Genomic DNA, 12,954 nt, shown 5'->3' on the forward strand with positions numbered 1-12,954 from the left:
ACGCCAGCGAAGGCAACGTCGGCAGCAACTGCGCTGGCAGTGTTTTCTATAGAAAACGAAAATTATTTCCTGTTTTTAGTAAATAGCAACAATTGCGCAGTCAGCGTCGCAGTCAGCGTTGATGGTTGAGGTGGGAAAATACATACATACAAACGTATTGCCCTGCAGCCAGAGATAACAGAAAAAGTTGGGCAAAAGACATGCCAATCAAGGTGTATTGAGACAAGGTGCGACTCCAGAGAATGCTCCCATGACAGTTGTCTATTTTGCTTCCACTGCGCGTACATAGATAGAATAAAAGAGGGGCACAAAAATAGGCAACTCAAACGGAGAATAAATTCACACTCAATACAAAGGCACCTTGCACTGCAGTGCACTGCACTGCTCCCTCTGTGTGGGGGTGGCATAACATGGCGTGGTGAATAGCCTCAACAATCAGTAGCGGAGAGAGGCTGATGCAGAGGGAACCGTTGCATAGTGCCCCGTTGGAAATGACGCAGTGCAAAAGACAAAGGTGGCCAAAACAATGCGTACAAGAGCTGATTGATAACATGGTGCGTCTTACAAAATGAACAATGTAAAGCCAATGGAACAGAGGGAGCTACAGCTAGAGAGGGAAAATGTTTACATATCTATTTACATATATGTATGTAAGTTTGCTACAAGGTTGAGTGTGAGAGCGAGTGCATTGTACAGCCATATGGGGAAAAGGACCATAAATTGAGCATGTGGAAGCAAATCTAGCAAGGGGGAAGAGGAACAGACTAAAGTTTTGTGTATTTTTGGCACGCACTCACTCCATCTCGCCAAAAATTTATGTTTATCTCAAGGTATGTTTATATAGGATAGGGTGAAGCATTTCCACACATACATACATATGTACATAATTTTGCAACTCTAACTCTATTTATATTTAGTGGCGAAGGTTCCCAATATCATTTATCACGGAGAGCGCTCTCTGAAAATTCCCCACCCTACATTAATACACTTTGGTTTATCCCATTTTGCTTTGGTGCATTCAACCTGGGGGAAAGGAAAGGAACGGGAAGACAGGTGCACGACAAGCACATTTACCGTTTGCGGTGTGATCAACAGCTGTGTGAGTGACAGAGCGAGAGAGAATATGCAGTGAGAGTGCGAGACTGACCTAAGGACTTGAAGACAACGCAATTTGTCGAACTTTAATGCGTAGCAAACCATCACCCCCTAGCTTTTGTTTGCCTGGCTTGCAGGAGGGGGGTTGGTTGCTTCTTCCTGATGCCTGAAGTTGATAAGTCAATGGCGCAAGCAACAAATTGCGTTCTACAACCGAGACAGAGACAGGCACAAAGACTCTCTCCATCCAGAGTTGCTAGATTATGACGTAGTTTGTATTCCAGCTGAATTCCAATTGCAATTGTTTAAATTAACCCAATGGGATGGATGCCCTCACCCCCCTGCTGATGATGGAGTGAAACCTGAATGCGCCATCATTAGCAGCAGGCCGTGAAAGTACTGCAGTCGTCGGGTTAAGGAGGGAGGAAACTCCAGCTAACCGATGCACCATCACCACCCTCTATCGCAAAAGTCGTCGTCGTCATGATTAACAAAAACAGTTGATTGAACTTTGTTTGGCCTCCACACACACGACACGCATCCACACATCTACAAGTCCCATCGCGTTTGCTCATGCCCGTGTCTGTGTCTGTGCCTGTGTCGCCTGTGTGCTCTTGAACTGCCCCACTTTGCCGTGTGTGTGGGGCTCATAATATATTTTCGGGTGTTAATGACCAGTAAATGCCTTTTCTTCGCACATTGCACACTCTCATGGAAAGTCCAGCCGCAAATGTGTTTCAAAGATTGTTCTTTGGAAGTACAATACAATGTCATAGCTCCCTGATGCTTGTGCAAGTTGATTGAAAGGGAAACCCAGAGCGCTTCCAGAGCTGCGTCTTGGATTGATTATTCCTTATAAATGTCTTCATTCAAAAAGCGGCTCACTTTTAAGTAGCCTTGAACCAGTGTGCCTTGTGCTGTCCTAATGAATCATCATGAATTAAGATGAATTACTTTTCAATGGTGGGCGTATGGTAGACGCCCTGATAATCATCTCCCAAGTGAACTGTGATCATTAACTCGGTAAGATCATCTTCATGTGCCTGCAAAAGAGAATCGAATATTGGATTTCCTAGCCTTTACAATTGGTTCTTAAAATTACATCAGATCGGTTATTTTTCATAGGGCTAAAATTCCCTTTTGGCTAGCCCTTGCTTCACTGTGGCTTCTGAATCATCACAGAATATTTTGTAATGCTTTTTAAGGGTGGGCGTATGGTCAACGCCCGGAAAATGATCCACCGCACGACCATCATTAGGAAAACTTATTTAGGTTTGTATTTTGTGTTTTATAATTGCTTGTCGCTTGTCGAAAGTACTACTTTCGGTACAAATATAGCTACTATTCGGGTTGTACATAGTATATGTATATAAAAAACATGATATGTTGTCATACATAAAGGCAGAGAGATTCTTTAACAATATAGAAAAGCATTAGAAAAACATTGCATCTTGCATCGGTTGGACGGAACAAAACTTAAGAACTATTTATGCAGATTCGTGTAAATAATTTGTGGTATTCGATAGACGCATCTCTAAGGCACTATACTGGTGGATGGAATGTACAATCGTTTAAATATTTAAATGTTGGTGGAAACAAAGCGCATCGGGGATAGTCTGGTGCAGCTTTTGGACGGTCTGGTTTGTGCAATTTCGTTGTGATCTATCTCATATAGAGAATACGATTCCTAGCCAACGGGCATTGTGGATACGGTGCTATGAGGAGTTGTGGGACGTGAACCAGCGAGGGAATTAGCTGTAGAGGCATGCAGCGACGCCATTGTACCCATCTGCAAAAAGGAATAATTATAAGATATATGCTTAGCTTAATGTTTAATTAAGCAAGAAACTTGCGCGTAAATGAGCCAAATCCTCTAGTTTGGTGAGATCCACCAGTTCCAGGAACAGTGAATAGACCACGGCCCAGCCATATATCGAGAGCAAACAGAAGATGCTCCACAGCATCACCATTATTACATTGTAGGCAAAGTACAAGTCATTGACAATGGCAAAGAAGATCAGCGCCAAGGCGCGCCAGACCGTGAACACGGCAAAGGTCCACAGCCAGGGCATCACCTTCCGCTCGTATTCCTGAGGAGAGAGAAAAATCAGATGGTGATTACTATAAAAACAATGCATAAAATGCAGCCAATTAGTTTGGGGTTGGGGGACAAGTGCAAAATTTCTTTGTTCATGGTTGTGCTGGATGCATTTGTTACCCGTTTGCTCAGTGAACGTTTCTGTGCTCCCAGTTTTTCTTGCTTTCGGGCAATGAGAAATGTAAATGAAATCTATGCATATGCTTTAAGGTACTACCACCATCAAACCCACAACTTACCTTTCGGAGGGCCACGCACAGCAGCACGCTGGTCACAAAGTTAATCAGTGCCATGATCAGGGAGAACAGGGCAAACACAATCAACATGTTGCGCACTAAAAGGAATTTACATTTATTTATGCTTGAAATGAGGTTCCTAATGATTCCATACCATGCTTATTTCCCACATAGACAAACTCATACGATATGATATAGTACCCATAATGCGTGGACCCAGGTGCGGCCATCGCATAGCAGTAGATATCAAAGACGCTCGAGGCAATGGTAAACAGTGAAAGGAACTGCAAGGAAGAGAAGATTTATACACTTGGGTAGGGCTTAAGATCTTGCAATCGTCTTACAATGGCAAATAAGCCAATGAGCATGGCACCCTTTTGTATATCAATATACTGATTGTTTTTGAGCAGCGGCCGCTGGTACCAAGGAATCCGCACAGACCGCGTCGAACGCGACATCTTGGAATGCAAATTTGTCGAGGATCTACAGGGATATACAAAATGCCAGCTTGTCAAACCCATCATTAGAGTATACTCTGTTAAATACATACCTTCCCGTGGCATGGGAGTACACCGAGGGATTGGAGCGATATGTGGAGGGCGTTTTCCTTCCGTAATTCATCTTGAAGCCTTGCAAGTGACGTCACGCACAGCAGAAGTAGAAATCGGTTTACAGTCTATAAAAAACTACAGGAGAAAATTAATACTGAATACTTAGCAACACCATTCGGACATTGCGATGGTCTGCAGGGCGTGTTTGCTTAATTTGTTATTTTGGGTGTGTCGCCCAGTGGACGTCCCCAAGCTGGGCTTGAAACTTTTAACGCTAAATTCACACGTTTAACAATCACTTAAGCACCAGCTGTAACTTTGGGTCTGTTACTTCAACATCTATGTGCACGGTGAGCACATTTTTATACATCCATGCATTTATTTACCTTTTAAAATCAAAGAAATTGTTGCTTCGCAACGCATCAAAAACAAAACACCAGTGTGACCGCGGGCTTGTCGATAGGATATACGGTCTGACCCTCAGAAATATACCGAAATATACCGTCTCAATTCAAAAATATACCGAATAAAATAATTACCTGGGTACCCTCAACACTGGCCATATATTTTAAGCAGATAAATAAATCTATTTTCTACAATATATTCTTTCTTTAAGTACTCCCTTTTATTGGACTGTGCCTAAAATAAGGTTTAAGAAAATAATGTCAAAGCTTTAATCGTAAGTGAGCATGAAGTAAGACGTTAGTCGAACACTTGTTGCATGTCCACCGGTGGTATGGACATTTGTATACCCTAAGATGCAAATATTTTGCTAGGCATAGAAATATTCCATAATTATTATGCTATATTGCTATAATTTTGTAAGAAATTTATTTACTTACACCATTTGTATAGAGTTGCCAGATAAGTGGAGTTTCTTTGCGCAATTATTCAAAAACACATTTAAATTATGTTTTGCTTATTCGAACGGATCACCCGCATATACATATGTATATGAATTGATACCAACTCGTATCTCCTAATAAACATTTAAATTACGACATCAAATTCCACTTTGGTTCTGCAGACAGGGGGTGGAACTACGGACAGTAGCCAGAAGTCGATCTGCCGCATCAGCTTAAAAGCGCGTGCAATTGCGCGACTTTAAGATAAATCTCCGACACAGTTTTACGACCGTCGGAGATATTCAAATTTAATAGCCCCCCTCCCACAAGGGGCACAAAGCACTTGACTCATGCAACCCGCACACATGCGCTGTCCTGCATCATGCTCTAGCGAGTACTTCCGCTTCTGGCCGGAGTCGGATTCTGGATCGTTTCGTATTTGTTTTGACAAGAGATCCATAGACTAAGACAACATAGGGGAGGGGAGGAGATGGTGGGTGTCATAACCGCTCAAAACTATAAAAGAAAGGGAACGCAGATCGGGCACGCGACGATTGGTAGTAGGGGGTCGGGGTTCGGTCTTGTGTGTCCAGATGTTGCGGACAATTATCATATCAGCAGCACATCATTTGCAGTTAAGTGAAAAAGCAGATTGAGCCGCGATCGGAAGAAAGAGAGCGAGGGGCACTTCCTTAATAAGCTGCTCCCTTGGGTCCGAGCGATCAGTATTACGTAGACTCTAGCCGCGAAAGGAACCAGCATCGTGCATGAAGAACTCCAACTCCATGGATTGCGAGACCTGCTATTATGTGGATATTAACAAATCATGGCTCAGCCAGACCCAAGGATATACGGACTACAGCTATGGCTATGATCAGATGTATAATCAGGGATACCATGAAATGGAGGCCACCTGGTCGTCGTCCAACGATGCCCACGAGCTGGATGCCACGCAGCAGGAACAGCAGAGATCACCGGCAAGGCAAGACGAGCCCGTCCGAGACTCCAATCCGAAGGCCAGGACAGAAACCACCTCGCAGCGCAAGGAGCGCACAGCATTCACCAAGTCGCAGCTGAAGGAGCTGGAGAGCGAATTCCTCTACTCAAACTATCTGACGCGCCTGAGACGGTACGAAATCGCTGTGGCGCTGGAGCTGACGGAGCGGCAGGTGAAGGTCTGGTTCCAGAATCGCCGCATGAAGTGCAAACGCATCAAGCTGGAGGAAGGAGGAGCCACCAAAACGCACTGCTAGTTTGTACAGGGACATATTTTAACACAACTTCTCTTACAAATGTTCGCTTACTAAGTAATTAGAGTAAAATGTAGTTTACGACTATTTCTTCAACTTCTTGGACTTGACCTTCTGCAGCGGCTTGGCCAGCGTCTTGGCTGCGGCCAGCTGCAGCTTCTGTGTGACGGCATTTTTATTGGCCTTGGGTGCCGGAGCGGGCTTCTTCTTCTGCACGCCACCAGCGCCATGTTTGCGCTTTAGTTTATCTTCCAGCCGGGCCACAGGAGGGTTTTTCTTCTGTGACTTTTTCGGCGGCGGTGGAAGATCCTGCTCCTCGTCGCTATCCTCGGTATCATCGCTGCCCTGCGCACTCTCCTCGTCCTCAAACTCAAGATCAGACTCATCTTCGGAGGCATCCACATAGTCCTCGTCATCAGAGTCTTCATCGATGGTGGTGCCCAGCAAGTCTTCTATGCGAACCTCCTTTGCTTTTTTCTGCTTCTTGCTGGACTTGGCAGCCTCGCTTGTCGATGGTGCATTGGCTTCTGGCGATTCCTTGGACTTCTTGATAGGCTCCACGATAAGACTCGAGAAATCAATTCCCAAATGATTGTACTTCTCTTGTATCTTCTTGATTTTTCCAAGGTTGGAAACAGTGCGCTTCTGGCAGGAAGCTTCGTTCCAGTTGTTTTGCTTCTTTACGCTGTTCTGCGTTCGCTTAGTGATCTCCGAAACGTAGATTTCTTTGCCAGCCTGAAGAGCATTGAAATAATTACAGGACCTATCATTTCACTATCCCCCTTACAGCCTTACCTTGTTGTGTACCCTCTTCACGGAGGACTTGAAGTAGTTGAATTTCTGGTTTTCGGGCGGAATGTACGACGCCTTGACCACTTTCTGGAACATCAGATAGTTGTCCATGGTATCGGCGGCCACCTTGGCCACCTCCGGATACTCAAACTCGACGAAGGCAAATCCCTTGCTGTTGCCAGAGCGTGGCGAACGGGCCAGCCGGACACGCAGCACGCGACCGAATTGCTTGAAATACTGGCGCAATTGCTGCTCAAAGAATCCGTGCGGCAAGTGCTTGATGAACACGATGCCGCGCTCCTTGCGCTCCTTCTGGTCCTCGGGCTTGGCCTTTGGCAATTTTTTCTTGATCTAAAAATAAATGGAGCAGCATTTACAGTTAGCAGGCGGCAGCCATTGGAAATGTTGTTCCCATTACCTGTCCGGAGACCACACTTTTGACCGCCTCTGGCTTTTTAGTGGGCGAAGCCTGTTTGGCTATCTGCTGTGCCTTGGGCTTCTTCACCGGCGCCATGTTTAGTTCTCTTTAGCAATTAAATTAAAATAAACGAAAAAATGAAACTGCCGCACGTGGAGCTGAGCAGTGTGTCCCCCTCAGAAATATAAATACCGTAATACCAAAATATACCGCAAATATACTGACGAATTCAAGTTATATTTTACATATTCCGATTTTGATATTCCGTCGAATATTAATAGCTATTTAGATCTCTCAGCTTTGCTCACATAAGATTGGCTAGTTGCTTTTTATTATATTTTGGCCGAAACAAGGCAATAACAAAATAGTTTAACAAACAAAAGCAGTCACAATGTTGCTGGTATTTGAAGACATGATGCGTGTATAGGCCTTTGTATACCCTATTCCGATCTGTTTGTAAAACGTAATTAATAAAGAAAATTGCAGAATTTATATGTTTTAGTATCTTGTAACCTACGGAGCCTGAGATGACAAACATTTTCTCAACTCTATCATATCCTTTTCCCTAGGGTATGAAAATGAGTGCTGCTAATTTCGATATTTAAAAATGCAGCCCTACCTCTCTTCTTCTTCTTCTGCTCCGTTTGTTTTGTTTACAAGGGGAGGCGCGCTTTATACAATTTTACAATGAATCCGACGGAATTACTTGATTCTTCCATTGAATCAGACGAGGATAAGATTCGAAAGAGCTACGATCATGAGGACTTGAAAACATTCCTGGCCAAATCGTCTATAAAGGATTACTTTCCACGTGCACTGCAAATATCAGATTGCAATCAGGTAAGGTAAACAAATTTCCCCCTGAGTTTATTGTTCTCAAAAGGCATTTTTTGCAGCTGCTAACCTATTTGCAGGCGACTTTGTCCAGATATGATTGGGCAGATTTTGATCTGGAAGAGATGCTTGATTTATATATTCTGGCCATAATGATGATGACATACGAACAGGACAATTTTATGGTCATTGATAAACGCTTCACGCTATTAGATACTGTCTCCAATTTAGGATCTATTCTTTATCCAGACCAGGTACGTTATCCAGCAAATCCACTTCGCCTTCCTGCATTATATGTGTTGTGATTGCACTTCAGATTGAATTTATTGCCAATGGCTTGTATCAGAAGTTTGTGCAAGGCGTGGGAGCCAAGCGTTTGGAAAATTTCTTGAATATGCAGGCGGCCTTTCCCCGTCTAATGCTCTCATCTGGATCTGGCAGTGACGTTGGCCAGGCCCTGCTTCTGACCATCTTGAGCAGATACACCAAGGTCCCAGCAAGACTGCAAGTGACTGGAAATGTGAATAGCCGCGTACCAGGCATTCAACGCAACATTGTACGAATATTATTCCTATTTGCAGGCGCGTAATGCATTCGAAATGGCAAAGTTGGTCAACTGGCAGCAGCTGGCGAACTCTGATCAATACCATGACATGTTCATTCTGATGCGCTCGTTTTTCCTCGTCATAAATATGTGGATTAATCGTTACGAGTTTCTCGAAAGTGATCTTGGAGCGGTAATGCGCACATACTTCCTAACCGTGTGCAAGGTATTGTGTAAAAAAACCGACATCGAATCAGACTTTGCCATGACGGTTAGTTTATTGCGCATTATTTTACTAAATGGACGTTAATAAGTTTATTTTCAATGGTGATTTCAGCTGGAGCGATTCATTGCCCTCTGCGTTGTACGTGCAGCAAGGATACAGTAAGGATATTCTGAATATAGCGTATATATTTTAATTCTTGATCTCTTTCAGTGAACCCTAATGGTCCCTAATGCTAAGAGATTACCATAAGTGTATTTTTTATTTGTCGTTCCATATGGAGGATATCCAAGGGGCTGGGTACCAATCCAGCTGCAGATGCATCCGCAATAAATGTTTTTATAAAGTTCTCATGGGAGCGTATCAGTATACACATATACATACAAAGAACAGTTAATTTGAATAGTCCGCCATTGTTGGAACACTGGGTGGCATTTTTTGTTGTCTGCCTGGCGCACCCGATGCCTTTTTGGTTTTTGTTCAGTGCCATCAGAATCACTGGCACCAGGGTGATCGATATTGAGTTGAAGGTATTTGATCCATTTCATCAATCTATTAAATTAGCACTTTCGAACTATGTATATTTGGCGCGCAACAGTCGATAGTATCGGTAGCCGTTTGGTGGGATATTTTCTTTCTTTTTTTTGGGACTTTCTTTCTCTCGTCAAGGGATTTTTCAACGCAGCAATGTCCTTCTTCCCAACATTCCATAGAACTTTTTTGTTTAAACCTAGCTTTATACAGAATGCAATAAAAGTGGTTATTTAAAATGAGCTAGTGAAGTAGAAAATTTATTCATAAATCAGAAAAAATTATGTGTTTATGTATGTAAGTCATATCTACATAGTAATATTCCACGGAATATCAAAATCGATGAATATGCTTTCCAATCCTTGACGGAGAAGGATTAACCCATTTTAGACCAAGGGGGTATTTTAATATTCCACCGAATTGAATGAAGTTCAGTTGAAAGATATCGTTTAAGTTTAAGTTCAGAGTAGAGATGGCATGGATCTAACAGAAGAATTTACAGTTAGTAATATTTTCCGCCATTACTTCAAGTCGTTGAACTGTTCAAATAGAGGGGGCTTAAGTGGGCTAAGTTCGACAAATTCGCGGGCGGCACTGACGGGCACGTGTTGGGGTCTGGTCCACAACATTTAAATTATTTTTAAGCGCAGAATTGGCAGTAGCACGCACGCAAGTAACAGCTCCAGCTCCAGTCAAGTCCCAGCATGTTCTATCTAATCGGACTCGGCCTTGGGGATATCAAGGATATCACAGTGAAAGGGCTCGAAATTGTCAAGCAATGCAGTCGTGTGTACCTCGAAATGTATACATCAATTTTGGGCTGTAGCCTTGAGGACATGGTGAGTAGTCTTGGGGGCAGGGCAGGTGGTCGCAGGAATACCGATTTTACGATTTTCGCTTAACTTTTTGCCTTTCCCTGCCGCTTTGTGTGTGTTGCAGCAAGAATTCTACGGTCGACCGCTGCTGCTGGCAGACCGTGACCTTGTGGAGCAGGGTGCCGATGAGATTCTGGCGGGAGCGGGCGAGACAGATGTGGCCCTCCTGGTCGTCGGCGACCCCTTCGGCGCCACCACGCACACAGACTTCATTTTGCGCGCCAAGGAGAAGAACATACCCTACAAAGTAATCCACAATGCGTCCATAATGAATGCCGTCGGCTGCTGCGGGCTGCAATTGTACAAATTTGGAGAGACTGTGTCCATACCATACTGGGACGAGACCTGGAAGCCAGACAGTTTTTACGACAAAGTCAAACTGAATCGCCTGCACAACATGCACACGCTGTGCCTGCTGGATATCAAGGTGAAGGAGCCCACCCCAGAGTCGCTAATGCGCAAACGCAAGGAGTATATGCCGCCGCGCTTCATGAGTGTGGCGGAGGCCGCCCACCAGCTGCTCAATATCGTGGAGAAGAAGGATGCGCTGGAGCGCAACACAGTGCTCAATGAGCAATCCTTGTGCGTGGGCCTGGCACGTGTTGGCCAAGAGACGCAACAGATTGCCGTGACTACGCTGCTCGAAATGCGCTCCACAGACCTGGGCGGCCCGTTGCACTCGCTGATCATTCCCGCCAAGGAGATGCACCCACTGGAGGTGGAATTCCTGCAGCAGTACGCAGCCAACATCAAACTCGATGATTACAATCATTAACTAAATAATTCCCACCGACTTTGCATTGAAATGAAATGAAATTATGATGTATCTACATCTGCACATAAGTGTTTAGAAAATGTTGTATATGCATACGCCCGATGGGCGACACATTGAATTGAATTTAAGAAGCTCGAAGCTCTGCATCTCTCCATGGATTATAAGAAGAAAGTGATATACATATGTATGTGGTTTCACCCACTTGGCTCTGCCCGCTTAATTCCATCTTTATCTGTAGTTTGCCAATTGTCAGCAAAAAAAAAACAATAAAATTGCATTAACCCATTACACCAACCCAACCCAACCGAAACAACCCAAAGGACACATAATGTTGACGCTTTAATTGTACATCCTACCTCACATCGCATTTGAAAAACCATCTTTCGTTTAGTAGTATAGTCCGCGCATGCGGCGCGATGATCCCTGGCGGTCGTAGAGCATGTTGAATTTGTTAACAAAGTGATGCATATCGTTGCAGCCCTTGGTAAGGGTACCCAGATAACTGATGAGGCCCACGTCGTTGCATTGCGTGTAGAACTCCTCCTGAAAGGCGGGCACCTGCATCACTGGCAGGCGGTGGCACAGTGCGTACGCTTCGCGCAGTATCTCCTGGTTAGCTTTCAGCTTGCCTGCCTCCACATCTTTGATGTACTGCAGAACGATTTTGATGCGTGTATTGAGCATTTTGATGGCACTATCCTGAGCCACCAGGTGCTCGGCGACCACACTCTTCTCGCCCGACTCGTTGGAGGTCATTCGGGCCACATGATCAACGCCAATGCGCTCCGCCTCCTCGGTGGCCAGTGTGTAGGTTAGCGGCACAAACAGCATGGTGGCCTCCCCATCCACCAGATCGATCAGCGACTCGTAGAGCTTCAGCGGCAACTGATCCACGCTGCGCGACAGCGGGTGCAATTGCAGCATGATGGGGCACTCGTTGATGGCGGCTATCTGTTTCTGGATTTTGATGTCATCCGCTGTGGGATTCTCGCCCGTCGTATACCAGCCAATGAAGTCGAGGTCGCTGAATACCTGTACAGAAAATGGGAAGACTCAATTATTGCGGCGGACCAATGCAAAGATTCAATTGGGGACCAACCTGCTTGTACTGCTGCTCCTTTTTGTTGTAGTAGTCTTTGTTGATTATCGTCTCGTCCCCAATCACATCGGTCTTGAGTTCGAACGAGTTCATTATTTCAATGTTGCGTCCCTTTTGTTTGCCAATCAGCGCCCCGTAGACCTGGCGCGGCTCTCCGTGCTGAGCACGGAAGCGTGTCCAGTGCTCCGATATATTCATTATGACCAGCGGGTGGAGCGAGATTGTCACCGAGCCGGTTGTACCCTCTGCAGCCATCACGTTCCCCTTGGGCTGTTGCAGCTGTGCCTCTGGTATGTTGCTGCCGGCGGCAGCTGCGGTTGCGGCTGCGGCAGCTGCAGCCGCCGATGATGAGGTGCTCGGCTTCGCCGTCATGTCCACATCGACCTCCATTTGTTCCATGCTTTGAGTGTGGTGACGTGAAGTGTGCGCAACGAAAGTGGGTCACGAAATTCCTAGTTTTTTGGTAAAAAATTAAACTCAAAAACTCTTTTTGTTTGATCCCGTATGTGTGTTCAGCAGTGTGACCGTATATTGCCACACACCCATGCAATGAAATACTGAAATCTGAAATCGATAAAAGTTATTCTCAGCTGTTTTGTAGCTCGATACTCAAATTCAAAAATTGCTAAAAATTGAATTGCTAATAAACAACAGTGTTTTTTTTTTGTGCGGCAAGCGAATGGAGTCTGCGATCCTCTGCAGCGACAGCTCCTTCAGTGACCTGCATTTACCAGCACGCAACAAGCGCATCTCCATCCAAGGACTCCAGCGTGGGTATCCAAGCATTC

General features: G+C 44.8%; 6 protein-coding genes across 6 annotated transcripts; 3 read left to right on the forward strand and 3 right to left on the reverse strand.

Moving 5' to 3' along the window:
- Nucleotides 1-2,382: 2,382 nt before the first annotated feature.
- Nucleotides 2,383-4,115, reverse strand: LOC6594877. The gene is made up of 6 exons (XM_002020080.2): nt 3,980-4,115; nt 3,774-3,912; nt 3,584-3,713; nt 3,433-3,527; nt 2,949-3,185; nt 2,383-2,884 (listed from the first exon to the last, which is right to left on the reverse strand). The coding sequence occupies exons 1-6, from the start codon at nt 4,048-4,050 to the stop codon at nt 2,783-2,785; spliced, it is 774 nt and encodes a 257-aa protein (XP_002020116.2). The 5' UTR covers nt 4,051-4,115; the 3' UTR covers nt 2,383-2,782.
- Nucleotides 4,116-5,592: 1,477 nt separating this feature from the next.
- Nucleotides 5,593-6,078, forward strand: LOC6594876 (homeobox protein MOX-1). Its single transcript, XM_002020079.1, has one exon. The coding sequence runs from the start codon at nt 5,593-5,595 to the stop codon at nt 6,076-6,078; it is 486 nt and encodes a 161-aa protein (XP_002020115.1).
- LOC6594875 (MKI67 FHA domain-interacting nucleolar phosphoprotein) lies at nt 6,076-7,438 on the reverse strand. The gene is made up of 3 exons (XM_002020078.2): nt 7,286-7,438; nt 6,871-7,218; nt 6,076-6,810 (listed from the first exon to the last, which is right to left on the reverse strand). Exons 1-3 carry the CDS (start codon nt 7,379-7,381, stop codon nt 6,160-6,162), a joined length of 1,095 nt encoding a protein of 364 aa, XP_002020114.1. The 5' UTR covers nt 7,382-7,438; the 3' UTR covers nt 6,076-6,159.
- Nucleotides 7,439-7,965: 527 nt separating this feature from the next.
- On the forward strand, nt 7,966-9,261 carry LOC6594874. Its single transcript, XM_026994779.1, has 6 exons — nt 7,966-8,125; nt 8,182-8,373; nt 8,436-8,639; nt 8,701-8,934; nt 9,001-9,047; nt 9,100-9,261. The coding sequence occupies exons 1-6, from the start codon at nt 7,973-7,975 to the stop codon at nt 9,107-9,109; spliced, it is 840 nt and encodes a 279-aa protein (XP_026850580.1). The 5' UTR covers nt 7,966-7,972; the 3' UTR covers nt 9,110-9,261.
- Nucleotides 9,262-10,010: 749 nt separating this feature from the next.
- LOC6594873 (diphthine methyl ester synthase) lies at nt 10,011-11,366 on the forward strand. The gene is made up of 2 exons (XM_002020076.2): nt 10,011-10,256; nt 10,357-11,366. The coding sequence occupies exons 1-2, from the start codon at nt 10,122-10,124 to the stop codon at nt 11,065-11,067; spliced, it is 846 nt and encodes a 281-aa protein (XP_002020112.1). The 5' UTR covers nt 10,011-10,121; the 3' UTR covers nt 11,068-11,366.
- Nucleotides 11,367-11,393: 27 nt separating this feature from the next.
- On the reverse strand, nt 11,394-12,668 carry LOC6594872 (COP9 signalosome complex subunit 6). The gene is made up of 2 exons (XM_002020075.2): nt 12,167-12,668; nt 11,394-12,099 (listed from the first exon to the last, which is right to left on the reverse strand). The coding sequence occupies exons 1-2, from the start codon at nt 12,563-12,565 to the stop codon at nt 11,455-11,457; spliced, it is 1,044 nt and encodes a 347-aa protein (XP_002020111.1). The 5' UTR covers nt 12,566-12,668; the 3' UTR covers nt 11,394-11,454.
- Between the last annotated feature and the right edge of the window lie 286 nt (nt 12,669-12,954).

Source organism: Drosophila persimilis, unplaced genomic scaffold (assembly GCF_003286085.1).
Source record: "Drosophila persimilis strain 14011-0111.01,24,50 unplaced genomic scaffold, DperRS2 tig00000000-arrow-pilon, whole genome shotgun sequence".
NCBI lineage: Eukaryota > Metazoa > Arthropoda > Insecta > Diptera > Drosophilidae > Drosophila > Drosophila persimilis.